The 27,534-nt window shown below is 49.6% G+C and overlaps 1 protein-coding gene and 1 pseudogene across 3 annotated transcripts; one reads left to right on the top strand and one right to left on the bottom strand.

The window, feature by feature from the left end:
• Nucleotides 1-6,678: 6,678 nt before the first annotated feature.
• On the bottom strand, nt 6,679-12,962 carry LOC119933010 (keratin, type II microfibrillar, component 7C-like). 3 transcript variants are annotated; one of them, XM_038752168.1, is made up of 5 exons: nt 12,891-12,962; nt 11,346-11,474; nt 9,329-9,546; nt 7,488-7,519; nt 6,679-6,961 (listed from the first exon to the last, which is right to left on the bottom strand). In XM_038752168.1, exons 1-5 carry the CDS (start codon nt 12,897-12,899, stop codon nt 6,819-6,821), a joined length of 531 nt encoding a protein of 176 aa, XP_038608096.1. In that variant the 5' UTR covers nt 12,900-12,962; the 3' UTR covers nt 6,679-6,818. The 3 variants fall into 3 exon arrangements, with proteins under 3 accessions (XP_038608096.1, XP_038608097.1, XP_038608098.1); XM_038752169.1 differs by having other exon boundaries at nt 11,346-11,471; nt 12,891-12,931; XM_038752170.1 differs by lacking the exon at nt 12,891-12,962 and adding an exon at nt 12,587-12,666.
• A 111-nt stretch (nt 12,963-13,073) lies between these two features.
• LOC119933009 lies at nt 13,074-26,741 on the top strand (annotated as a pseudogene).
• Nucleotides 26,742-27,534: the final 793 nt, after the last annotated feature.

The raw sequence follows: 27,534 nt of genomic DNA, 5'->3' as shown, positions 1-27,534 counted from the left end.
CCTGCAGTGGACCCAGAGCTTGCTCACCCCCACCTCCCCCTTTCCCCGTAGCTGGATTGCCTTTGCTTAATTCTGTGTTCCCAATAAACTGTGGTAGCTATTCAACGCTAGTCTTCTGCCTTGTGAGTCCTTTAAAAAAAAACAAAACATGTTACTGGTTAAGTGCTTACTCTGTGCCAGGCACAGTTCTAAGCATTGGGGTAGATACAAGCTAATCAGGTTGGACACAGTCTATGTCCCACATGGGGCTCACAGTCTTAATCCTCATTTTCCAGATGAGGTAACTGGGGTAAAGAAAAGTGAAGCAACTTGTCCATGATCAATGCAGCAGACAAGTGGCAGAGCAGGGATTAGAACCCAGGTCTTTCTGAATCCCAGGTCCAAGCTCTGAGCTCATTGTGGGCAACGAATGTGTCTGTTTATTATTTTAGTATATTCTCCCGAGTGTTGAGTAAAGTGCTCTGCGCATGTTAAGTGCTTAGTAAATATGATTGACTGACTATCCACTAGGCCAGACTGAGTCTGCAGCCTCTGCAGAGTTTGGGTGGGACGGTCATTTTGGAGCTGAGCCTGAAGATGGGGGGCACTGTGACACCTTCAAGTAACCCCAGGGCCCAGAGAGGGGAACCAACTCTCCAAGGTCACCCAGCAAGGGGTACAATAAAGGCCTAGTGGCAAGAGCATGGGCTTTGGAGTCAGAGGATGTGAGTTCTAATCCCAGCTCTGCCATTTGTCTGCTGCGTGACCATGGACACCATTAGTACTATGTGCCAGGCACTGGACTAAGCTCTGGCTGGATACAAGCAAATCGGGTCTCTTGCCCCAAGTGGGACTCACAGTCTCAATCCCCATTTTACAGATTTGGTAACTAAGACACAGAAAAGTTAAATGACTTGCCCAAGGTCACACAGCAGACAAGTGGCCGAGCCAGGATTAAAACCCATGACCTTCTTAGAGGCCAGGGATCATGTCTATGAATTCTACTGTACTCCCAAATGCTTAGTACACTGCTAGGCACCGAGTAAGTATTGACTAAATACTATGGATTGATAGAAATGCCTGGGAGGTTTCCATGGCGTGGGTTGTTGGGAGTTAATTGGGGAAGTGTCCCCGGAGGAGATGGGGTTTTTGGAGGGCTTTGAATGTGGAGCAAGCTTTGACTTTGACTGATTTGAGGAAGGAGGGAATCCCAGGCTGGGGCACAGCATAAGCAAGGGATTGGAGGCGAGGGAGGTGAGGTAAAGTTAGAGTTGGGTGAATTTACAGCCAGGTCAGAACAAGGCCAAGACTACCTCTTCCCAGCCTCGGAGAGGGTAATGTCAAAATGCCAAGCCACTGGGTGAAGCTTCCTGGAGAGAAGCTTCTGGGAATCAGTAGCATTGTGTATGACATCACTAGGTAAGCTATCACTATGAGTGATATCCCAGAATTGAGGGCAGACCTGAGGTGCCAACTCTATAATAATAATAATTATGGTATTTGTTAAGCACTTAATGTGTCAAGTTCTGTTCTAAGTGCTGAGGTAGTTACAAGCTAATCAGATTGGACTCAGTCCCTGTCCCACATGGAGTTCACAGTCTAAGTCATCAGTTAGTCAATCATAATAATAATAATGATATCTGTTAAGTGCTTATTATGTGCCAAACACTGTTCTAAGCACTGGAGTCGTTACAAGGTAACCTGGTTGTCCCACTTGGGGCTCACAGTCTTAATCCCCATTTTGCAGATGAGGTAACTGAGGCACAGAGAAATTAAGTGACTTGCCCAAAGTCACACAGCTGACAAGCGGCAGAGCTGGGATTAGAACCCATGACCTCAGACTCCCAAGCCCGTGCTCTTTCCCCTAAGCTATGCTGCTTTCCCTGAACCATATTTATTGAGTGCTTACTGTGTGCAGAGCACTGGACTAAGCACTTGGGAGAGTACAGTATAACAAAGAAGAGACACATTCCCTGCCCACGACAAGCTTACAGTCTAGAGAGGGAGGCAGATATTAATATAAATAAATGACAGATATGGACATAAGTGCTATGGAGCTGGGATGGAGGATGATAAAGGGAGCAAGTCAGGGCTACAGAGAAGGGAGTAGGAGAAGAGGAAAGGGAGGCTTAGTCAAGGAAGGCCTCTTGGAAGAGATGTGCCTTCATTGAGGCTCTGAAATGAGGGAGAGTAATTGTTGGCTCAGGGAAGAAGGGAGGATAGATATTTAATCCCCATTTAACAAATGAGGAAACTGAGGTCCAGAGGAGTTTAAGTGTCATGCTTAAGGTCACACAGCAGGTAACTGGCAGAATGGGGATTAGAACCCAGGTCTTCTGACCCCCAGGCCTAGGCTCTTTCCACTGGGCCATACCGCTTCTCAACCCTGTCATGCACCTCTGTCTGCTGAAAGAGTCAAAAGAGCCAAATATCTGAATATCACTGGGAGAATCTGACCCGGGAGGGAATGAGCAGAGCGAATGGGTGGGGAGGAAAGGGAGTGTGGCCTAGTGGAAAGATCATGGGCCTGGGAATCAGAGGACCTCAGTTTTAATCCCACCTCAGCCACTTGCCACTCGCTGTGTGAACTTGGGCAAATTAGTTCTCTTCCCTGAGCCTCAGTTTCCCCAAAATGGGACAGGGACTGCATCTGACCTGTTTCTTTTGTATCTACTCCAGTGCTTAGTGCAGCACTTGGCATCTAGTAAGCACTTAACAAATACCATAATTATTAGTATTAGGTAGTGACTCCAGGTCCCTGGTACCAAGTGAGTCAGGCTGATTCCCCTTCCCAGTTGACCTTCCTTGGCAAGATCCCAAAGTTCTCAATGTGTCACATTTTTTCATCTATCCCCCACCCTGTGAGTCAGAAAGCTTGTCCCCATTCTTCAGTGGTAAAACTGCGGGCAGTCTAAGGATGAGGCAGTGATAGAGGCACGACCCAGATCTCTTGGAATGGTATTTGTTAAGTGCTTACTAAGTGCCAAGTGCTGTACTAAGTGCTGGAGTAGATACAAGCTAATCAAATTGGACACAGTCCCTGTCCCACTTGGGGTCACAGTCTTAATCCCCATTTTACAGAAGAGGTAACTGAAACACAGAGAAGTGAAGTGACTTGCCCAAAGTCACTCAACAGATGAGTGGTGGAGTGGGATTAGAACCCAAGTCCTATGACTAACGGGCCTGGGATCTACCCCCTAGACTAGGCTGTTTCTTGACCAGTGTCTTCAGCTAGATGGGGGAAACAGACCAAACTTGTTCACTGCCAACCAGTGCTCTGGCTGAGACATGAGAGGAGAATGGACCACAGCGGGATACCCAAGAGATAATTGGGTCAAGAGAAGCAGAGTGGCTCAGTGGAAAGAGCACGGGCTTTGGAGTCAGCGGTCATGGGTTCAAATCCCGACTCTGCCAATTGCCAGCTGTGTGACTTTGGGCAAGTCACTTCACTTCTCTGGGCCTCAGTTCCCTCATCTGTAAAATGGGGATTAAGACTGTGAGCCCCCCGTGGGACAATCTGATCACCTTGTAACCTCCCCCACGCTTAGAACAGTGCTTTGCACATAGTAAGCGCTTAATAAATGCCATTATTATTATTATTGTTATTATACCCAAACAGCTGCTGCGCAGTGTGTTGAAATCCCCCAAGAGCTTAGTACAGTACACAGCATTGGGCGGGCACTCAACAAATAGCATTGGTGAAACTGAGAAACTTAAAGCAAGGGGGATAGAGGAAATGTTCTAAGCTTGTCTCTAGACCATAAGCTCGTTATGGTCAGGGAACATGTCTACTAATTCTGTTGCATTGTACTCTCCCAAGCACTTAGTACAGTGCTCTGCACACAGTAAGAGCTCAATAAATACAATTGAATGAATGAATGAATGCTCTGTAACACAAGCACTCAATAAATACCATTGATTGATAGATTTAAGTATTCAGCAAAATAATGCCTCAGACAATGTTGCATGAGAAGCAGTGTGACAGTGGAAAGAGCACGGGCTTGGGAGTCAGAGGTTGTGGGTTCTAATCCCGTCTCCACCACTTCTCAGCTGTGTGACTTTGGATGACACTTAACGTCTCTGTGCCTCAGTTACCTCATCTGTAAAATGGGGATTAAGACCATGAGCCCCACGTGGGACAACCTGATAACCTCGAATCTACCTCAGCACTTAGAAAAGTACTTGGCACATAGTAAGCGCTTAACAGATACCATCATGATCATTATCCCAAACAAAACCTGGGAAGTTCATCACCCCAGGTAGACCAGCACAGTCCAGAAAGGAGGAGCAGAAGCTGGGGATTCCACAGTTGTATCCCCAGTACAACAATTATCATTGTATTGTACTCTCTTTGGTGCTTAGTAGTGTTCTGCACACAGCAGGCACTCAATACCAGCGTGGCTCAGTGGAAAATACCACGGGCTTTGGAGTCAGAAGTCATGGGTTCAAATTCCGGCTCTGCCAATTGTCAGCTGTGTGACTTTGGGAAAGTCATTTAACTTTTCTGTGCCTCAGTCAACTCATCTGTAAAATGGGGATTAAGACTGTTAGCCCCCTGTGGGACAACCTGATCACCTTGTAACCTCCCCAGCGCTTAGAACAGTGCTTTGCACATAGTAAGTGCTTAATAAATGCCATTATTATTATTATTATACAATCTACTCACTGATGGGAAGAATAGACTTTAAGCTCTCTGTAGACTGTAAGCTTGTTATGGGAAGGGAACTTGTCCATTGATTCTATTATATTGTACTCTCCCAAACGCTTAGTACAGTGCTCTGCACATAGTATATACCATTGATTGATTGATTGATTGAAGGATTATGAGGCAAGGAGGCTAAAGAGAAGACAGTGCCAAACATTGCTAGCAGCAAATCCATGTGTGTTCACAGTCTGGTGAGACAGTCCCACATTGGCTTTTTAATCATGCACTCCCCTGTGAAGTGGCATCTTGTCTGAGCCAGGAGGATAGTTATATATTCAATCAATCAATCAATCAATCAATTTAAGAAGCAGCATGGTGTAGTGGATAGAGCACAGGCCTGAGAATCAGAAGGTCATAGGTGCTAATCCTGGCTCCGCCACTTGTCTGCTGGGTGACTTTGGGCAAATCAGTTCACTTCTCTGGGCCTCAGTTACCTCATTTGTAAAATGGGGATTAAGAATGGGAGCCTCACGTGGGACAGGGATGGTGTCCAACCCAATTTGCTTGTATCTACCCCAGTGCTTAGTACAGTGCTTGACACATAGTAAACACTTAACAAATACCATTCTTATTAGTAGTAGTAGTAGTAATAATAATAATGATCTACTGAGCCTTTCCTGTGTGCAGAGCACTGTACTAAGCACGTGGGAGCGTAAAATAGAACAGAGTTGATAGACATGTTCTGTTCCCACAAAGAAATAGGAGGGGAGTGTGAGGGGAAGAAGAGGGAGTGAGAGGGTCGCCAAAGCTGGAGGAGATCTCAAGAGGTCATCTGGTCCAGCCCTCTGCCTCCAGGTGAACAGTTGAATCATCCAGAAGAGAACAGGATCAGCTCGACCCCTAAAGACTGTACTATTGTACTATTGTAATAGTTGAACTATTACACTGTTGTATTGTCCTCTCTCAAGTGCTTAGTATGGTGCTTTGCACACAGTCAGTGCTCAATAAATATGACTGACTGAATGAATGAATAAAGATTGCCATGGATGGAAGCTGTCTCCTTCAGTAATGGGTTTCAGCACCAAGTCCCTCTCAGAGCCAGGAAGTTCTCCTTTATGTCTACCCCAGTTCCTCCTTGCTGCAATGAGAGGTCATCAGGTCCCCTGGGGACATGGGGAACAACTGGTCAGCATCCACCTCATAAAAACCCATCAGAGGCTTAGAGACAATGATTCAGAATGCTTAGCCTTCCCTTCTCTGAACTCCACACCCCGATTCCTGTCATCTTTCCTCTGAGGGCCAATTTTCCAATCCTTTCAACGAGTTTGTCACTCTTCTCAGGACTCTCTGCAGTTCCCCATAAAAGGCAGGGACCAAACTGGATTTGCATTCCTCGGTGTTTGTCCTGAGCCTGGACTCACTCTGCAGTGGTAGGGATTCATGTTAGACTTTCAATAGGCTTGGCCAAGGAGGAGATACAGGTACATCTCTCTCAAGGGAGGACATGAGACCAATGAGAAAGACATGGGGTCAGCAGCCTGTCTGGAACAGGTGGACAGCTCAGCCCATAGATGGGGGCTGGATGGCTTCTTTTGGTGGGATACTCATGACTGAGTCACCAGCTTCAACCAGCAGTGACTGGGCACTGACTGGTCACTGGGAGAGCACAGAGAAGAAGGAGGCAATCCTCAATGTGCTGCCGGTTTGCTGGGGGAGACAGGACCTGGAAGTGGCCACACACCCACCTTGTGCTGGAGGAGGGCAGGAGGAGGAAATGACCAGAGCACTGAGCTGCAGCAGGAGGAACTGCAGTTAGACTCCTGAGAGCCTTAGCACTGGGCTCCAAAGCAAGCCTCTATCCCCACACTCCTTGGGCAGGGGGCAGAGGCCCCAGAGGCAGGCAGATGACCTGACCTCTTGGGGCCCCTTCCAGCTCTAAGGGTTAGGAGGGGGTGACCTTGGGGAGTGGGGGTAGGGTGCAGGGAGATCCCCTCATTTCTGCTGGCAGGGCAAGAAGGAATCAAGTGAGACACCTGGAGTAGTTTTGATGGGGAAAGTGGTTTACTGGTAAGGCTGCTAGAGGCAGGGAGAGGAGGGTGCGGGAGTCTGATAGGGCTGCCCTGTGGGTGAGACGTGGGGAAGGGTGGGGTGGCAGCCCTGGGGGTGGGGGGGATGGCGGAGGTGAGGGGGGCATCTAACAGCGCCGGCCAAGGCGGCGGCAAGATCCAGGTCCACACGGGGTTCCAGAGCTGCAGCCGCTGCCGCTCCTGTACTGGACTCCAAAGCTGGAAGATGGAAGACTTCTGCGGACCTCCCTGCCTCTGGAACGGCTCATGGCTGGGAGAGACAGACATGGGGGCCAGGTCACAGCGGGTCAGGCGGAGGAAACACCCTCCCCCACCCCCAGAGAGGCCTCTGAGCACATTGTGGGCAGGGAATGTGTCTGCTTATTGTTGTACTGCGCTCTCCCAAACACTTAATAAAGTGCTCTACACATAATAAGCATTGAATAAGTACGATTGAATGAATGAATGAATCCTAGCCCAGTCTTGAAGTCCTTCCATATGAACTGTACTCTCCCAAGTGCTTAGTACAGTGTTCTGCACATAGTAAGCCCTCATCCCTTTACTCTTCCCCCGTCCCAGCCCCAAAGCACTTATGTATGTACCTGTAATTTTATTTGTACTGATGTCTGTCTCCCCAACTCTAGACTGTGAGCTCGTTATGGGCAGGGAATGTCACTGTTTATTGTGTTATTGTTGTATTGTACTTTCCCAAGCGCTTAGTACAGTGCTCTGCACACAGTAAGCATTCATACGACTGAATGAGTGAATAAATACGATTGAATGAAAGAACTACTTACAAATGTTCTCAGCACCACTGCCTTCACTCTGCCTGTTGGGGGGGAAGAAGGTGAGTGAGTTCTTCCCCTATAAGAAACCTTAGAGTCCACAGGCTAGAAGGGCCACAGAGGTCACCATATCCTAGGTGTTTCCTCTTCCTTTGAAGATTCCTAGAGGTGGAGAAGCCACAACTTCTGGATGACCTCGTTCAGAAGTTCTCCCTGCTGTCTAACCTCAGTCCCTCCTGCTGCAATGGAGATTTATTTCCTTTGGCTCTAGCCTCAGAAGGGAAGGGCCTGACTCCCCAAAGGACAGCTGGACATCTTTGGGGAGCTATTTCCCATTATTCCCATCTCTGGTTTCTGATCTGCCTCTAACCATGTTTTCATCAGAATGCTACACCAGAAGCCCCACCTCTAAAAATATCAATCATCAGCCCAGGAATATGTGAATGGAGGTAGTGGGACCCTTCCTTGTCTCCACCCTGAGTATTGCTGGTGGATTCTCCCACCTTGCATTGTCCTAAGGACAATTAATTAATAATTGTACTATTTCTTACTGTGCCAAGCACTGTACTAAATGCTGGGGTAGATACAAGATAATCAAGTCCCATGTGCGGCTCAGTCTAAATGGAAGGGAAAATTGGTGTACCGAATCCCTATTTTACAAACGAGGAACCTGAGGTATGGCGAAGTTAAGTGACTTAAACAAGATCACACAGCAGGAGAATGGCAGAGATGAATTAGAACCCAGGTCCTCACTCTCGCAGGCCTGAGTTCTTTCCACTAGAATACACTGCTGCCCATGATCAGAGAGAGACAGGGTGGGGTGGAGCCCTCCATTTCCCATCTCTCAGAAGTTTTAAGTTAATTATTTATTCATTTATATTGATGTCTCTCTCGCCCTCTAAACTGTAAACTCATTATGGACAGGGAACGTGTCCACTAAGAATAATAATTGTACTTGTTAAGCGCTTATTATGTGCCAGGCACCGTACTAAGGCCGGTGTGGAAACAAGCAAATCATGTTGTACACAGTTCCTGTCCCACATGGGGCTCACAGTCTCAATCCCCATTTTACAGCTGAGGTAACTGACAGAGAAGTGAAATGACATGCCCCAGGTCACACAGCAGACAAGTGGTGGAGCCAGGGTAAAAATCCCATGACCCTCTGAATCCCAGGCCTTTGCTCTAGCCACTAGGCCATGCTGCATGACTATAACTTGAGAAGCAGCATGGCTCAGTGGAAAGAGCCTGGGCTTTAGAGTCAGAAGTCATGGGTTCCAATCCCACTCCACTAATTGTCAGCTGTGTGACTTTGGGCAAGTCACTTAACTTCTCTGCGCCTCAGTTACCTCATCTGGAAAATGGGGATTAAGACTGTGAGCCCCCAGTGGGACAACCTGATCACCTTGTAACCTCCCCAGTGCTTAGAACAGTGCTTTGTACAAAGTAAGTGCTTAATAAATGCCATCATTATGATTATTATTATAACTACTACTATCACTATGGCTACTACTACCACTACTACTATTACTTGGAAACAGCCAGAAATCACTCCTAGGATCTGGTGAACGCAGCATCCTGGAAGTCAAGGTTCCAGAGACTGGGGTCTGTCAGCAATTAAAACTCCTTTGCACGGGTCTACACAACCCAGATTCCTCAGATTCTGAGCAATATCCTCATCTAGAAACTTCAACAACCATTCTGTTGTAATCTCCCAAGTGCTTAGTCCAGTGGTCTGCATGTAGTAAGCACTCCAAAAAAAAAAAATTGAATGATTGATTTAACAGTAAAGGCGGAGCCCAGAGGGGATGGGGTGGTAGACACCATTCCTGGCCCTGCCGGGCTCCCAGACTCACAGGCTCTCCTCATCCTCCAGCAGCTGGTAGGTGGCCATCGCGATGTCCAGTCCCAGCTTGGAGTTTATGATTTCCTGGTACTCTTTAAGCAGGCAGGCCATGTCCCGCTTGGCCTTCTGCAGGGCTTCTGCCAGTCCAGCCAGCTTGGTGTGGGCATTCCTCAGGGAGACCTTGCCCTGATGTTCCACCTGGGCTTCGGTCAACTCCGGCCTGCCCATCTGCAGAGACAAGGTGGGAACAAAAACGTTCAGTCCATGTTTCCCCTCTCCTTAAGAACCTCCAGTGGTTGCCCATCCACCTCCACATCAAACAGAAACTCCTCACTATTGGTTTTAAAGCAGTCCATCACCTTGCCCGCTCTTATCTCACCTTGCTGCTCTCCTATTACAACCCGGCCCGCACACATCACTCCTCTAATGCTGTCTCACTGTACCTTGATCTTATTCATGTTGCTGCCGACCTCTCGACCTCTAGCATGTTGGATTTGGAGTTGATCTTCGCCCATGGCTGACCAATGGACAGGCTGTCCAGAGCTCCAGATGATGTATAATGTATTTTTTTATTACTATACTATACTGTTACGTTGTTATCAATCAATCAATCAATCAATCGTATTTATTGAGCGCTTACTGTGTGTGGAGCACTGTACTAAGCGCTTGGGAAGTACAAGTTGGCAACATATAGAGACAGTCCCTACCCAACAGTGGGCTCACAGTCTGAAAGGGGGAGACAGAGAACAAAACCAAACATACTAACAAAATAAAATAAATAGAATAGAAAGTATTCTATTAGTAGTTATAGTATTATATTGTTGTATTGTACTCTCCCAAGCGATTAGTACAGTGCCCTGAGGCCTTCACAGTTCTTCTGGACTGTGAGCCCACTGTTGGGTAGGGACTGTCTCTATATGTTGCCAACTTGTACTTCCCAAGTGCTTAGTACAGTGCTCTGCACACAGTAAGCGCTCAATGGATATGATTGATTGATTAATTCCCAAACTAAGCCCTCCTTTCCTCTTCACCCACTCCCTTCTGCGCGTTGCTTCCTTTTTTCTTCCCCATCCCAGCTTCACAGAACTTACATATATATCTGTAATTTATTTATTTGAATTGATGTCTTTCTCCCCCACTCTAGACTGTAAGCTCACTGTGGGCAGGGAATGTGTCTGTTTATTGTTGTATTCTCCTAAGCGCTTAGTACAGTGCTCTGCACATAGTAAGCAGCAAGAAGCAGCGTGGCTCAATGGAAAGAGCACGGGCTTGGGAGTTAGAGCTCATGGGTTCTAATCCCAGCTACGTCACTTGTCCGTCACTAGAGAAGCAGCTTGGCTCAGTGGAAAGAGCCCGGGCTTTGGAGTCAGAGGTCATGGGTTCAAGCCCTGGCCCCACCACTTGTCAGCTGTGTGACCTTGGGCAAGTCACTTCACTTCTCTGGGCCTCAGTTACCTCATCTGTAAAACGGGGATTAAGACTGTGAGGCCCCCAAGGGACAACCTGATCACCTTGTAACCTCCCCAGCGCTTAGAACAGTGCTTTGCACATAGTAAGTGCTTAATAAATGCCATTATTATTATTATTATTACTTGTCAGCTGTGTGACTTTAGGCAAGTCACTTCACTTCTCTGTACCTCAGCTACCTCATCTGTAAAATGGGGATTAAGATTGTGATCCCCACATGGGACAACTTGATCAACTTGTATCCCCCCCAGAGCTTAGAGCAGTGTTTTGCACATAGTAAGCACTTAACAAATACCATCTTTATTTATTATTAAGCACTCAATAAACATGAATGAATGAATGAATGAATGAATGAATGAGTGTGGAGGAGGGAAGGAGCCGAATTGAGCCTTATCAGAGTAATTATTTGTGGGGATAGTGCTGTGCCTTTGTCTGGCAACCTGACATTTCTCGGAACCTCAGTTTCCCAAAACACAGAGGCTGGGTGGGAAGGGGGTCCCGGATCATCCATGGGTCAGAGAGGGAAGAGCAAAGTGGAGCTCCCAGCAGCCCCTGAGTACCTGGTTTCTGGCATTGCGGTACTCTGCAGAGAGTCTCTGGATGGTTCGATTCATCTGGTTGAGCTCTTCCTTGCTGCACCTCAGTTTCTCCCCGTGTTGCCGAACAGCAGGCTTCACCTCCTCACACTGCTGGGGGATGGAGGACGTGGGGTCAGGGGGCAAAGAGGATGCAGGGGAGGGGCAGGGAAGGAAGAAGGAGATCTCCAGGTCATTCAGTTTCAGTCAGCTCAGGTCACACAAACCCACCAGTTAACTCTAGCACTTGTGAACTTATTTATACCCTTCCTCAGAACTCGTAGATATTTCTCTTGACCTCTCTAGCCGAAAGTATTTTTTTTATGTTCGTCTCTCCTCATGGAGTATAAGTTCCTTGTGGGCAAGGAATGTGTCATTCCTTTAATCTGTAAGTATAATAATAATATAGTCAACTGTATTTACTGAGCACTTACTGTGGGCAGAACACTGCACTAAGCCCTTGCAAAAGTACGATATAACAATATAAAGGACACATTCCCTCCCTGCATTGAGCTTTCAGCCTAGAATGGGAGGCAGACATTAATATAAATAAATAAATTACACCCTCTAGAAACTGTCTCAGACCCCACACCAAAAACCCAGCTCCCTGGGCAAACAGCCAGATCACAGGAGTCTTGTCTACCTGATTATCTTGTACCTACCCAGCACTTAGAACAGTGCCTGGCACATTGTAAGTGCTTAAGAAATGCCATTATTATTATTATTATGCACATGGTAATAATAATAATAATAATGGCATTTTTTAATTGCTACGTGCAAAGCACCGTTCTAAGTACTGGGGAGGTTACAAGGTGATTAGGTTGTCCCACGGGGGGCTCACAGTCTTCACCCCCATTTTACAGACAAGGGAACTGAGGCCCAGAGAAGTCAAGTGACTTGCCCAAAGTCACACAGCTGACAATTGGTGGAGCTGGGATTTGAACCCATGACCTCTGACTTCAAAGCCCAGGCTCTTTCCACTGAGCCACGCTGCTTCTCATGGGTCAAGGGATCTCATCAACTGCCCAGATAAGGGACCGAGAAATGGATCCAAAAATTCCAGTCCCTTTTTCAGAGGTGTTGACCAATCAATCAATCAATCAATCGTATTTATTGAGCACTTACTGTGTGCAGAGCACTGTGCTAAGAGCTTGGGAAGTACAAGTTGGCAACGTATAGAGACAGTCCCTACCCAACAGTGGACTCACAGTCTAAAAAACCCTTACCAGTAAGGGTAAGAGTTCAAATTCACTTCCCTTGGCCCAAAATCTGGATCTCCCCTGGAGTGGTGAAGACAGAGCATTTGGTTTCAACCCCATCTGAGCTCCCTCCCCTCCCCCTCTAGACTGTGAGCTCATTGTGGGCGGGGAATGTGTCTGTGTGTTGTTGTATTGTACTCTCCCAAACGCTTAGTACAATGCTTTGCCTGCAGTAAGCGCTCAATAAGTACAATTGAATGAATGAATGAATCTGAGAGAGAGTTCAGGGGAGTTCTGTCTGCACAGGCCCGGGGCCGTAGGGTGGACTTACCAAAGACATCTCCCTCGACCAACTCCTGCTGCTCAGCCTAATGCCAGCGTCTGTCCCTGGCAACGGGAGAACCCTGAGGGGTGGCTCCAATCTGTGCCCCCACCTCCCCGGAGACAGGACCACTGTGACCTCACCAGGCTCCAGGCTCCAGGCACTGCCACCTAGGCCAAGATGCAGCCCACATCTAGCTGTGGGTAACAGTAATAATAATAATTAATAATGTTGGTATTTGTTAAGCGCTTACTATGTGCAAAGCACTGTTCTAAGCGCTGATTATTATTATTGTTACCATAATAATTATTATGGTACTATGTGCCAAGCACTGTTCTAAACACTAGGGTAGATACAAGTTAATCAGGTTGGACATGGGGATCACACTCTTAATCCCCACTTTACAGATGAGGTAACTGAAGCGCAGAGAAGTGAAGTGACTTGCCCGAAGTCACATGGCAGGCTTGTGGCAGAGCCGGGATTAGAACCCAGGTTCTTCTGATTCCCAGACCTGTGCTCTATGCACTAGGCCATCTCGACCACCACTGAGGTGTCCAAGTTGTGGACCAGATTGTGGGCAGCCCTCCACCCGCCATCCCCATCATTGACAAAACATCAACAGGACAAACTTGTTGGCCCCCAGAAGTCGCATGGACTAGTGGAAAGCACACAGGGCTGGGAGTTAAAGGACTTGGGCTTTGATTTTGGCTCGGCCATACTTCTATGTGCCTCAGTTTTCTCATCTATAAAATGAGGATTCGATGTCCATTCTCTCTCCTACTTGGACTGTAAATGGAACAGGGATTGTGTCCAACCTGATAATTTGGAATAACTTGGCAGATAGTATGCACTTAACAAATACTATAATTAATAGTAGTGTTTTAAGTGCTGCTACTACTACTACTACTACTACTACTAGTACTAGTACTACTACTACTACTACTACTACTACTACTACTACTGTTGATAATAATGATTATAATAATAGATCTTCCTGGATTAACCCCACCTGGGACTCCAGGCTATTCGATTTGTTTCCAAATCACTGAATCCTCTCAACCCACACTACTACTTTATGTATTTCTACTTTCGCAGCACGAAAGGACAAATTACTATTCATTGTACATGCAATCATTTATGTTGATTATTCATTCATTCAATCATATTTATAGAGCACTTGCTGTGTGCAGAACACTGTGCTAACTACTTGGGAGAGTATAATATACAAACAGACACATTCCCTGCCCACAATGAGCTTACAGTCTAGAAGACTGTACCTCTGCCTCACTTTAATTATGCTTCCTCAACAGCTACATTTGCTCAATGTCTCCATATATCCTCATTCTTCCTCCTATTACCGCTCTTGGTAAATAATAACTGTGGTGTTTGTTAAGCTCCTACTATGGGCCAAGCACTGCACTAAGCATTAGGGTAGCTACAAAAAAATCAGGTTAGACCCAGTCCCTATTCCACATGAGGGCCAACAGTATAAAGGAGGGAGAACTGTTATTTTAGCCCCATTTTACAAATGAGGACACTACAGCACAGAGAAGTTAAGTAACTTACCAGAGGTCACACAGAAGGTAAGTTGCAGAGGAGGAATTAGAACCTACATCCTCTTGATTCCTAGCTCTGTACTCTTTCCACTAGGCCTTGCTGCTTCTCTTATGTCTGTTTGGCTCCTCACCTACTAGATTTCAAACTCTCTGAGGGCAGGGAATGTGTGTTTTAAGTTGCACTTTTCCAAGCACTTAGTCCAGCACTCTGCACTCAGCAGGTGTTTAATAAATAGCATTAGTTGATCGAATTGTTGAATCTGGTAGGGCTTCCTGGAAGAGGTGGCTCTGCTGAGTGCAGAGTGCTTAATAAATAGCATTAGTTGATTGAACTGTTGAATCTGGTATGCCTTCCTGGAAGAGGTGGCAGAGCTCAGCACTTAGTACCAGTGGACCAATCAGGGTCACCCAGGAGAGCGCAGACAACAGCTGCCTCCACATCTCTCCCTCAAGGATGAAGCTTCCTGTAGGTTCAACCACTTAGTAGCTCCCTTTGATTCTCCTTATGTTCCACCCTTCTCCTTTTCCCAGCCTCAACAAAAGCATTTTTAAAAGAGCTTATTGTGGGCAGGGAATGTGTGTACCAACTCTGATGTATGGTACTCTCCCAAGCACTTAGCACAGTGCTCTTCTCTCAGTAAATGTTCAATAAATGTCTATGATTAATTCAATAGGTTTAATTATCTAGAAGGAAGTGAGACACCCTGACCTTCTTCTCACTTAATATCTCCACTCCTCTCCCCCTTTCTCATTCCTCAGGGTTGGGTCCCGTGGGCATCCACGTGGGCACTGATTCGAGGGTGGGTGGCTTCTTTGCAGAAAAAGGGAGGAAGGGGGCTGGAAGTCACAGGGAGCAAGAATGACTCATTCTCTGTCCTCACCTTCAGCCCCGACCTTTTCCCTTGGGTCACCCCTAAGGACTTGGAAATGCCCTCAGGTAGCAAGACATCACAGGAATTCTCCGCAGGCGAGTTGGGCGGGGATAGGATGGAAAGCAGGACCTGTGTGAGGCTGGGAAAGAAGAGCAGCAGGTGAAGACTGGGTGAAGGTTGACTGGCAGGCTTAATTGGGCTTGTGGTGTGATTATCTCTAATGTCCCTGATTGTTTATGGAGCCCAGTGTCAGTGCGGTACTAATTGGAAGAAAACGTTGGTCCCTGGGAAATAATGCAGCACGTAATTATATTCCACTGGATCTCAGCCAGCTGTGCTAGGGCCAGGAAAACCCCTATTTGGGGTGATTATCCGGGGGGCAGAGGGGGTCCCTAAGGCCATATCGAGTAGAGTGCATGTGATGGCCTCATGGTTCCCCTCCCCTAGCCATGCCTCTAATCGTCCCCAGCTAATTCCCATGGCAGGCAGAGGTTCTGAGGGCCAGGCCTCTCCCACCCTCATTGTCCTTCCCTCCCCACATTCTTCCTCCAACAATGAACTGCTCCCAAAAGCAGTCTTCAGTGGGAAAAGAGGGGCAGTCTTGGGTGCTGCGGTCACCTCGTCCCAGTCCCCTGTCTCAAAGACAGTTAGGGTGAGGCCCTCCCCAGAAGAGGAGAGTCCGCAATCCATTCTGGGGCCTCCCGGCCCTTGTGGAAGGAAATCTCTGTCTGAAGTCTGGCCTAGATCCCTCCTGCTGTAGCCTCAGCCCATATCCACCCCAGTCTGTTACAGGGCACGGGATGCTGGCTCTTTCTTCCCTCGGGGCCTCTAAACCTACAGATCGAGTCCGAGAAGCTGATGCTGGGCGGGATTCAGTTCCGGGAGCAGGTCCGGGCTGCCTGGCGGGTTGGTGACTCATTCCTCGGAGGGACTGAGCCCCTGTCTCGACGCCAGCTGGTCACTCCAGCTGGCCCTCTCCTTGTTTAAAGGAGCATCGCGGCTCTGCCTCGGACTTCTAAGGAGGCTGGCCAACTCCCCTCAGGAGGTCAAAGCCCCAGACTTCCACCATGTCCCTTCGGCCCACTCCCTCCACTTGGAGAGACACCTTGGAGCTGGAAACTAGGGGTGGAAATCAGGATTAATCAATCAATTAGTGTTATTTATTGAGCGCTTACTATGTGCAGAGCCCTGTATTAAACACTTAGGAGCATAAAATAGAGTAGAATTTGTAGATACAATTCCTGCCCTTTAGGAGTCCACAGTCCAGTGTCGGGCGAAAGGCATAAAATTTTAGATAAAAGAAACAGTAGAGTAGAGGATGCTGTGAAGCTGGGGTGGGGTAAGTATCAAAGGGCTCAAGGGGTGCAGACCACGAGCGCAAAGGGGATGCAGAAGGGAGGGTGAATAAGGTGGAGAAACAAGAAGTCAGGGAAGGCTTTCTGGAGGAGATATAATTTTAGTAGGGTTTTGAAGATGGGGAGAGCAGTGGTCTGTCAGATGCGAAGACTGCCAAGCTATGCACCTTTGCAAAACCTGAGATGGGAGAGACCAGGTTCTCTTACCCAAAGAATAGCGACTGATGGTTCTCCATTTCCACAAAGGATGAGACAAGAGGAAACAGATTTAAGCTGCAGAAGGAGGGATTTAGGCCAGACTGAAGGAAGAACTTCCCCACAGGTGTGAGGGAGGGAAACAGGATGGAGAACCTCTCTGCTGATGCTCTTTAGATAGCAATGGGTGGGGGGATGAGCACATATGGGCTCTGCACATAGTAAGCGCTCAATAAATACGATTGATGATGAGGGTCTCATCGGCCTGGAATGGGGGGTGAGAGAAATGACTTCCTGAAGTGTTTCAGGTATCTGAAAATTTGATGTACTTTAAAGAGTATTATGTAGGGTGTCTTTGATGAAACACCCCACCGAGAGAGATCACAACCCAAGAGACAAATCCATTCAACCCTCAAGCACAGACACATTCAGAGAGGCATTTCATCACCTACTCTCCATTATCCAGGGTCTCAGTTTATCTCCTGGTTGGGTTATCCAGGGAGTTCTTGACTTCCCGTCTCAACTCCCACCCATTCCTCGCTCTACGTTCATGTCCCAAATTGGGGGCAGGAATGGAGAGAGGAAAGGAAACACCAACCTATCCAAAGTCTTGGTGGGAGGAGGAGTTAAAAGGAAAAGTTTGGGATTATCCATGGCTTTCGATTATCCAGCCTACCACAGAGAAGGTTGCGAGCATGAATGTGGAGGAACCGAGACCAGCAGAGAGCAATAATTCTGTGGTGGTCGGGCCATCATGGTAATTAATTATTGTTGTTGTTTTTCTAATTAGTTTTTTTGAGCAGCTGAGAGTTCTAGGCTGGTGACTGGCCAAAACAGTTACCTTCCTGACCCCAAGCAAGAGAGACTGGGGTTAGATGTCTGGAAGGACTAACCAGCAGCCCAAAGGGAAGCTCTCCCCTGCCTCGGATTCTGTCCATACCTTCCAACTATCCAATCCAGACGCACACACCCTGTTCTCTCAAATGACCTCTCATCTTCTGAGGCCACGAAGAAGAGGAGGCTGCCCCATATCGCAGTCTGAGACCCCAAAAAAGGAGTGAGGTTAGGGCTGGGGGAAATCTAGTGGAGAAGCAAATGGGAAATGAGCCTGGCACATCTCCAAGTGGAGGGTGGGCTGCACCAGTCAGGGGGATGAGTGACCCTGACCTAATAATAAATAATAATAATAATGATGGTATTTGTTAAGTGCTTACTATGTGCAAAGCACTGTTCTAAGTGCTGGGGGGATACAAGGTGATCAGGTTGTCCCACGCAGGGCTCACAGTCTTAATCCCCATTTTACAGATGAGGTAACTGAGGCACAGAGAAGTGAAGTGACTTGCCGAAGGTCACACAGCAGGCATGTGGCGGAGCCGGGATTTGAACCCACGACCTCTGACTCCAAAGCCCATGCTTTTTCCACTGAGCCACGCTGCTTCTCTAATCTAAGGGCACTTGCTTGGGGTAGTGAACCTGAACCCTCTGCCATCTTCCTGGACCCTCCATCTAAATAAATAAAAATAATAATTATGGCACTTGTTAAGCACTTACTGCATGTGAAGCACTGTTCTAAGGGCTGAGGTAGTTACAATTGGACACAGTCCCTGTTCCACATTGGACTCACACTCTTGATCCCCATTTTTTACAGATGAGGTAACTGAGGCAAAGAGAAGCAAAATGATTTGCCCGAGGTCACACAGCAGACCTGTGGCGGAGTTGGGATTAGAACCAGGCCCTTCCATCTCTCAGGCCCGTGCTCTATCCATAAGCCATGCTAGTTCTCTACTCTCTCACCAGACACCTGTGGATTTTTAGTGGCCAGTTATATCCAGGAATACTGGGTTATGGGGGCAAGACTTGGGGGAAATCAATCAATCAATCATTCAATTATCTTCATTGAGTGCTTACTATATGCAGAGCACTGTACTAAGTGCTTGGGAGAGAGCAATATAACAGATTTTGTGACATGTTCCCTGTCCAGAGTGAGCTTACAGTCTAGAGCAGGAGGAGGTAAGGGACTTGTTTTGGGGGTTCCTTGAATATATGTGGTCTGGTTGGAGCCCTGGGGTGGCTTCAATTGCGGGGGTGTCCATTGCAGATAGAGGGGGTCGCAATGACCGTGGCTTCTAGAGAGTCTTCCTGCTCCCAGCCCCACAGTACTTTTGTCCATATCTGTAATTTATTTATTTAATGTCTGTCGCCCCCTCTAAACTATAAGCTTGTTGGGGGCAGGGAATCTGTCTGCTTATTGTCCTTTTGAACTCTTCGAAGTGTTTAGTAGCGTGCTCTGCCCAGAGTAAATGTTCAACAAATACGACCGAAAGAATGAAAGTCCAAACCCGAACACAGCCCCAGCACAGAGAGGGAGGTCCCCACCAAATGCCCCTGGGTTCCTTATGCCCCATAAAGCAGGGCGGTGAGAGCCAGTGCTTTACTGGGGGGCCAGGGCAGTCAGTCTGGCTTTGAAAGATGGTGGAGGCTGGGGTGTCCCCGCATGCCAACTACAAAGCGGTGCGGGGTTAATGGGCCCAGGCCCCTCCTCACTCATAAATTCCTCAAGAGTTTTTTCACCCGTCAAATGCCATCAGGAGTCCCATGCCCCTGCCTGGATATAAGGCTCCCAGCTGCCCTCCTCCAGCATTAACCCCTTCTCTTGGCACCCAGCTCTTCCCACCACGCCCTCACCGCCCTCCAGAGCCACCATGTCCTGCCGCTCTTTCCGCGCCAGCTCCGCCTGCGGGGTCAACCGGACGTTCAGCTCCTGTTCGGCGGTGGCTCCCCGGTTCAGAGACCGCTGCTGCATCAGCGCCGCTCCCTATCGCGGGGTCTCCTGCTACCGGGGCCTGACCGGCTTCGGCAGCCGCAGCCTGGGCGGCTTCTGCGGGGGCTACCGCGCCGGCTGTGGCCGCAGCTTTGGCTACCGCTCGGGTGGCGTGTGCGGGCCCAGCCCGCCCTGCATCACCAGCGTGTCGGTCAACGAGAGCCTGCTGACCCCGCTCAACCTGGAGATCGATGCCAACGCCCAGGGTGTAAAGCAGGAGGAGAAGGAGCAGATCAAGTTTCTCAACAGCAAGTTCGCCACCTTCATCGACAAGGTGGGGGCGATGGGCCAAGGGTGTTTGGGGAGGAAGACCCCTCCTTGGGGAAGACTAGAGAGAAATGCGATGGCTGTCATCATGCTAAAGAGGGGAGATCCAGGTAGAATGCAACAGGCCGGAGGGTAGTTATTATTATTAATAATAATAATAATGGTACTTGTTAACTGCTTACTATGTGCCAAGCACTGTTCTATGTGCTGGGGTAATTAGAAGTTAAGCAGTTTGGAAAAAGTCCCTGTCCCACATGGGGCTCACACTGAATCCCTATTTTACAGATGAAGTAACTAAGACTGAGAGAAGTGACTTGTCCAAAGTCACACAACAGACGTGGCAGAGCTGGGATTAGAATACATGTTCTTCTGACTCCCAGGCCGTGCTCTACCCACTAAACTATGCTGCTTCTCACTAAGCTGCAGTCCAAGACTAAGGATTTCTTGGTTGTCCCAATGTTCCGTGGGGCAGGAGCGATTTACAGCATCCCACTCTGGAGAGCACTGGTCCAGACAAGCTCTGGCATGAGGGAGAAGGGGAGCAGGGATCAACATTCCTAGGCTTCCAGTGACCACTCAATCTGCCTCTATCTCTCTCTCTATTTTTCCTATCAACTCTGTCTCTCTGCATAACTGTCTTTGGATCTCTTTGTCTCTAGGTGCCTCTCCCTTTCTCTCTCTGTCTCTGTTTTTCCCGATCTCTGTCATTCTCCCTGACTGTCCCTATTTGTATGTGGGTGTGGGTGGGTCTTTCTCTCTGCCTCTCTTTGTCTCTCTCTGGGTCTCTTTCTTTCTCTCCCCTTCCCTGACTCTGACTCCCTTTTTCTCTGCCTTGCTGATTTTCCCTGCCTGTCTACATTTCCCTCGTTTTTCTCTCTGTGCCTCTTCTTTTCTCTTCTCCCTGACTTTCCCTTCCTGGGTGTGTCCCTCTGTCTCTGTCTCCCCTTTTCTGTACTTTGCCAATTCTCCCTGTCCGTGTGTGTCCTGTTGGTGATTCTGTCCCTTTCTCCCATCCTTTCTGACTGTGAGTCTGTCCCTTTCTCCCCTCCTCCCTGACTCTCCCTGCTTGTCAGTCAACCTATCAACTGTATTTACTGAGTGCTTACTGTGGGCAGAGCATTGTATGAAACACTTGGGAGAGTACACTATAACAGACACATTCCCTGCCCACAACAAACTTACTGTCTAGTTTGTGTGTATCTCATTGTACCTCTGTCTCTCCTCTTCTCCTCACTGACTTTCACTGGCTGGTTGTGTATCTGTGTGTGTGTGTGCCTGACTCCTCCTCTTCTCTTTGACCTCTCCCTGACTGTTTACGTGTTTGTGTGTGTGCCTTTGCCTCTTCTCTTCTCTAACTCCCCCTCTCTGTGCATGTCTCTCTCGATCTGTTTGTGAATCACGTATGTCTCTTGACGTCTGTGTGTGTGTCACGTGTGTCTGTCTCCATTTGACTGTACATCCTATGCATCTCCTTTGCTCCCCACAGGTGCGGTTCCTGGAGCAGCAGAATAAGCTGCTGGAGACCAAGTGGCAATTTTACCAGAACCACAAATGCTGCAGGAGCAACCTGGAGCCACTGTTCGATGGCTACATCGAGACACTGAAGCGCGAGCTGGAGAGTGTGGAGGCTGACCGCGGCAGGCTAGAATCCGAGCTCTACCACGTGCTGGAGGTGCTGTAGGGCTTCAAGAAGAAGTGAGTGATGGGGGTGGGGAGGGGTGCAGAGCTTCTGAATTGTCCAGGGGATGGGAGGGCTTGAGGGGATCAGAGGGATGGGTGGGCTTCAGGGGGTCGGACTAGGCTTCTCGGCCTTCTTGAACTCAGCAAGAGGTGCAGTGAATGCAATTTAAATTAAACTCTGGGGAGGGATTTCAACTGTCAGGATGTCAAACACTGGGATATGTTACTGAAGAGTGTCAGCAGGGCTCCTCTGGGAGGTTTCTATTTGAGGCCTGGGTCCTTCATGGGTCTCTGTGGCCTGGACCGCTCTGGGTTTAACTTGCTAGGCCTGGGGCCCTCTAGGAGTCTCTATTGCCTGGAACCCAGCATGGCTCAGTGGAAAGAGCCCGGGCTTGGGAGTCAGAGGTCATGGGTTCTAATCCCGACTCCGCCACTTGTCAGCTGTGTGACTTGGGGCCAGTCACTTAACTTCTGTGCCTCAGTTCTCTCATCTGTAAAATGGAAATTAAGACTGTGAGTCCCATGTGGGACAACCTGATCACCTTGTATCCCCCCCGGGTGCTTAGAACAGTGCTTTGCACATAGTAAGCACTTAACAAATGCCATCATCATCATCAACCCTCCTGGAGTCTCTGCAGTCTGGGTTGCACCTACCCTTGACCCCCAGGCCTGCCCTATTTAGTTTCTGACACCAAGCCCCACTTCCCTCCTGGCAGATTTGAGGAAGAGGTGGCACTGCGGGCCACGGCAGAGGATGAGTTTGTGCTGCTGAAGAAGGTGAGACCACCAGGCTGAGCCTAGCTCTTGCTCTAGCTCTGGCTCTGGGGTGGACAGATCCCAGCAGGGGTCCCAGGAGGGAAGGGGTGAGGCAGGAGGGGGAAACCAAGTCAGATGGACATCACCGAGCCAGTCCCCTCCTCCCAGGACCCTGGAACATGGGGGAGACCTTGAGAGGTTGTCAGATACAACCCCCTGCCTCAGTGCAAGCCATTCATGTCCAACAGGAACCTGAGCAGCCATAGCCCATCACCCCGACACCTAATTCCTCTCTGTGGGACAAGAACAAGAGCCTCCTGCCCCCAGTTGCCTTCCATCCCCTCCCCACTGCTTGGGTACCTCAGTTTACCAGCAATCCAGGCTCTCCAATGTCTTAACCCTTCCCCCCTGCCCTCCCCAGGAATTGGATAACACCTACCTGCAAAGGGCAGACTTGCAGTCCAACGGGCAAACGCTGATCGATGAGGTCGCCTTCCTGAGGAACGTGTTTGAGGAGGTACGTGCCATCTGCCGCTGCCGGTGTTCACAGCTCTTTCCTTCGCAGACTGGGACTGGGGGCTGCTGAGGGCAAGACAGACCCCCAGGCAGTCCGCATCCTCCTGGACCCACAGACACAGTCAGGCAAGGGGGTGAGGATGGCACCCACAAATCGAGGAAGGGAGAACTGGAGAAGCCTTTCTGGAGGAGGTAACATTGAGCTGCAGGGGAATTTGAAAAGTAGTAGCAGTACTGAGCACCCACTGGGTGCAGTGTACTGAACTGAATACTGGGAAAAGTTCACCACAAAGAAGTGTCTTATTCCCTGTCCCCAAGGAGTTTCCACTCTGAGGGAGAGTTAGTGTGAACGAAGGTCACTCCTGGGGTCTCTCGGAGGATGAGGCCTCTCTGTGACACACTCCATCGTCATCCCTCCTCATCCCCACCTGTAGGAGATCCGCCTGTTAGAGGGCCAATTCTCGGACACCTCGGTGGTGGTCAAGATGGACAACAGCCGGGAGCTGAACATGGACAGCGTCATCGCCGAGATCAAGGCGCAATACGACGACATCGCCAGCCGCAGCCGGGCCGAGGCTGAGTCCTGGTATCGCAGCAAGGTGAGCTGAGGGGCAAGGGATCATCTGGGAGGGTACCAGCCCCCTGCCCCCACCGGGCTTCCCTCAGTCTGGGCAGGGCCAGCTGGGAGAGGGGGAGCCCACAACAGGCATCAGAGCAGAGGGAGAACTGGGTAGGGGCATATTACCAGAAGCCACTGGGGGTGGAACAGTGGCATCCATGACCTGCTCCCTAATGATGTCACTGCCCCCAGAATGCCTGCCCTGGGAAGCTGCTCCCAGGATCCTGGGCTTCTGGGGATTTCCCCATCCTGCTGAGGGAGGTAGCCTGAGCCTGCCTTGGACTGGCCCTGAGGTCTCTCCGGGCCCCTCGGCGGGGGGCTCAGGGTGGTATCCGAGCCCGCCCAAATCATCATGCCTGTTCCCTCCTGGTGTTAGTGTGAGGAGATGAAGGCTACGGTGATCCAGCATGGAGAGAGCCTGCGCCGCACTAAGGAGGAGATCAACGAGCTGAACCGCATGATCCAGCGGCTGACAGCCGAGGTGGAGAATGCCAAGTGCCAGGTACAGCGGGTGTGGGTGTAGGGGGCTAGACAGGGGGTCAGGGCCCATTTACAGGGGGGCTCAGAAACAGGACCCTACAGGGGAATGAAACCCCAAGTCTGACAGCAAGCCCCCCAGGGTCCCACGTAGAGAACGGAGCCCGCTCCCCACCCTCAGGGAGCCCCCACTCACCTGAGGAACCCAAGGCCCAGAGAGGTTCAGCGACCTGGCTGGAGTCACACAGCACACCAGGGCCCAGCCAGGACAAAAACCCATACTAATAATAATAATAATAATAATAATAATATTGGCATTTGTTAAGCACTTACTATGTGCAAAGCACTGGTCTAAGCACTGGGGAGGATACAAGGTAATCAGGTTGTCCCATGTGGGGCTCACAGTCTTAATCCCCATTTTACAGATGAGGTAAGTGAGGCCCAGAGAAGTTGAGTGACTTGCCCAAAGTCACACAGCTGACAAGTGGCAGAGTCAGGATTAGAACCCATGACCTCTGACTCCCAAGCCCGTGCTCTTTCCATTGAGCCACACTGCTTCTCTAGCCACGCTGCTTCTCTGACTCCCATGACTCCCAGGAGAGAGGCAGGGAGGGGACGGAGACAGAAGGGACAAGATGGGGGGCAGGTGATCATTTGGTTTCTTCCCTCCAACCCACCCCCCCAGAACTCCAAGCTGGAGGAGGCCGTGACCGAGTCGGAGCAGCAGGGCGAAGCGGCCCTCCGTGATGCCAAGTGTAAGCTGGCCGGGCTGGAGGCCGCCCTGCTGAAGGCCAAGCAGGACATGGCCTGCCTGCTCAAGGAGTACCAGGACGTCATGAACTCCAAGCTGGGGCTGGACATCGAGATCGCCACTTACAGGAGGCTGCTGGAGGGCGAGGAGAGCCGGTGAGTGAGCAGAGAAGGGTCTCACCGAATCCCACTGGGAGGGGGCCTTCCCTCCCTCCCAGTCAATCAATGCATGGTATTTATTGAGTGCTTAGTGTGTACAGGACACTGTACTAAGCACTCCCCACAAAGGTCTTCCCAGTGAGCCACGCTGGGAGGGCGGGGAGAGATGGTGAGCATACCAAGGAGTGACTGGACCAAGGGTTTCAAAGCACTTTCCTCACCCAGATGCCCGGAGAGATGATTCTCCCCCTTTCACAGTCAAAGGAACAGCGGCCCAGAGTGGTTAAGGAATTTGCCCGGGACCACACAGCGGGACAGGTTTAGAGTCTAGGGCTCTCAGCCACGCAGCTGAGATCTTGCTGCATGTGAAGATTTTGAGGGGACACCTGCCAGGGGGTGGGGGCTTGATAGCCAGAGACCGGGAAACTCCATGGCAGTGAATGACTGGCACTGCCACTTCACCCTGGGCACCTCCAGGGATGTGAAAATCCTGATGCCCACTAACCTATCTTCCTTTCTTCCCATAGGCTGTGTGAGGGCGTCGGGGCTGTGAATGTCTGTAAGTAATCAATCAATCAATCAATGGTATTTATTGAATGCTTTCTATGTGCAAAGCACTGTACTAAGGGCCTGGGGGGGGGGACAATACAATAGAATTAGCAGGCATGCTCCCCGCCCACAAGGAGTTTACAGTCTAGAGGGAGAGAGATATAATATGAATAAATTAGTAATTTATAATATACAATTTAAAGATGTACATAGAAGTGCTGTGGGGTTGGGGGAGACAGATATTAATATGCATCAATAAGTAATTTATAAGAGAATTTAAAGACAGGTACCTGAGAAGCAGCATGGCTTAATGGCTAGAGCACGGGCCTGGAAATCAAAAGGTCATGAGTTCTGATTCGGGCTCCGCCACTTGTCTGCTGTGTGACCTTGGGCAAGTCACTTTACTTCTCTGTGCCTCAGTTCCTTCATCTGTCAAATGGGGATTGAGACTGTGAGCCCCACCTGGGACAGGGACTGTGTCCAACCCGATTTGCTTGTATCCACCCCAGCTCTTAGAACACTGCCTGACACATAGTAAGTGTTTAACAAATACCATTATTACTATTATTAGCATTAAGTGCTGTGGGGTTGGGGGAGACAGACATTAATATAATAACCTAAATAAATGAATTTTAGATGTGTACATAAGTATGGTAGAGCTGCCCCTCCCCGCCTCGGGTGACTGTCACCCATGAAGCCTGATGTCAGCGTGGCTTAATGGAAAGTTCATGGGCTTGGGAGTCAGAGGACTTGGGTTCTAATCCTGACTCCACCCCTTGTCTGTTTCGTGACCTTGGGCAAGCCACTTAACTTCTCCGTGCCTCAGTTCCCTCATCTGTAAAATGGGGATTAAGACTGTGAGCCCCATGTGGGACAACCTGACTACTTTGTATCTACCCCAGTGCTTAGAACAGAGCTTGGCACATAGTAAACAATTAACAAATTCCGTAATTATTATTATGATGACGATGTCACCTCTTTATCTCTCCCACACCGGCCCGCAGGCGTGAGCAGGTCCCGAGGAGGCGTCGTGTGCGGCGATCTCTCAGTGTGTGGTGCCCGGCCGGTCACCGGTGGCGTCTACAGTGCTCCTTGTAGTGGGAACCTGGTCGTGAGCACTGGCGGCCCCTGCGTCCCCTGCGGACCCTCGTCCAGCTGCGGCCCCACACCCGGTTGTGGCTTCAGCTGCAGCAGTGGAAGATCTGTCCGGTTCACGTAGATGCCCCCTCTGCCCCCGGTTTTGTATATAACGTCTCCCGCAAGCTTAGGCATTGACAAGAGCCCCGGTTTCCCCCCTCTCCAGCCAACCCTGGGAAAGGGAAAGGGGGAACATGGAATGTACTGACCACCCCCCTCTCTCTTTGGTTTCCCCTACTGGACACCTTCTCTCACCCCCATGCAAAGTGGCCAAGCTCTCGCCCGGATCCTCATGCTCTGCCCCCCCTTCCCAGGGTTCCCCCTTGTAGTGGTGGTGGATGTAAACTCATCCCGGCCCTCCCTCCGAGTCCCTCATGGCCCCCTGTCCCATGCATGTGCTCTCTGTTTTATTGATTCTCCAATAAACGGTGAAGCAAAAAATAGTACCCCTCGGAGTTTGTTAGGCTGATTTCTTCATCATCTTCATCATTCACCTGTCGATCGGGAGCCCACTGGGGGCAGCCCCCTGTCACCTCGCAGCACCCAGAATCCCCAATGGGGCAGACTGGGCCCCCACCCCTGTGGGAGTCTCTGGTGGGACACAGAACAGACATACAACACTTTCCCATCAGAGCAGACAAGTTTGTGTGTTTGGTGTGCCTATGTGGGCCAGGGGCCGGGTGGGGGGATCAGAGAAAGAATCAGGGAATAAGGAAGGCTGACTCATCCTAGCATGGGCAGGACAGAAGGGAGCGGGGTGGGAAGCAGGAGTAGGGTGGCTGCTCCAGGCTTGGAACAGAAGCAGTTTAGCCTAGTGGAAAGAGCCCCAGCCTGGGAGTCGGAGGACCTGGGTTCTAATCCCAGCTCCGCCACATACCTGCTGTATGACCCTGGCACTTCTCTGGGCTCAGTCAACTCATCTGCAAAATGGGGATTCAGTATCT

The sequence above is a fragment of the Tachyglossus aculeatus genome, chromosome 10 (assembly GCF_015852505.1).
Source record: "Tachyglossus aculeatus isolate mTacAcu1 chromosome 10, mTacAcu1.pri, whole genome shotgun sequence".
NCBI classification, from domain to species: domain Eukaryota; kingdom Metazoa; phylum Chordata; class Mammalia; order Monotremata; family Tachyglossidae; genus Tachyglossus; species Tachyglossus aculeatus.
Note: the sequence above shows the minus strand (reverse complement) of the source record. Positions and strands in the feature narration are given on the sequence as shown.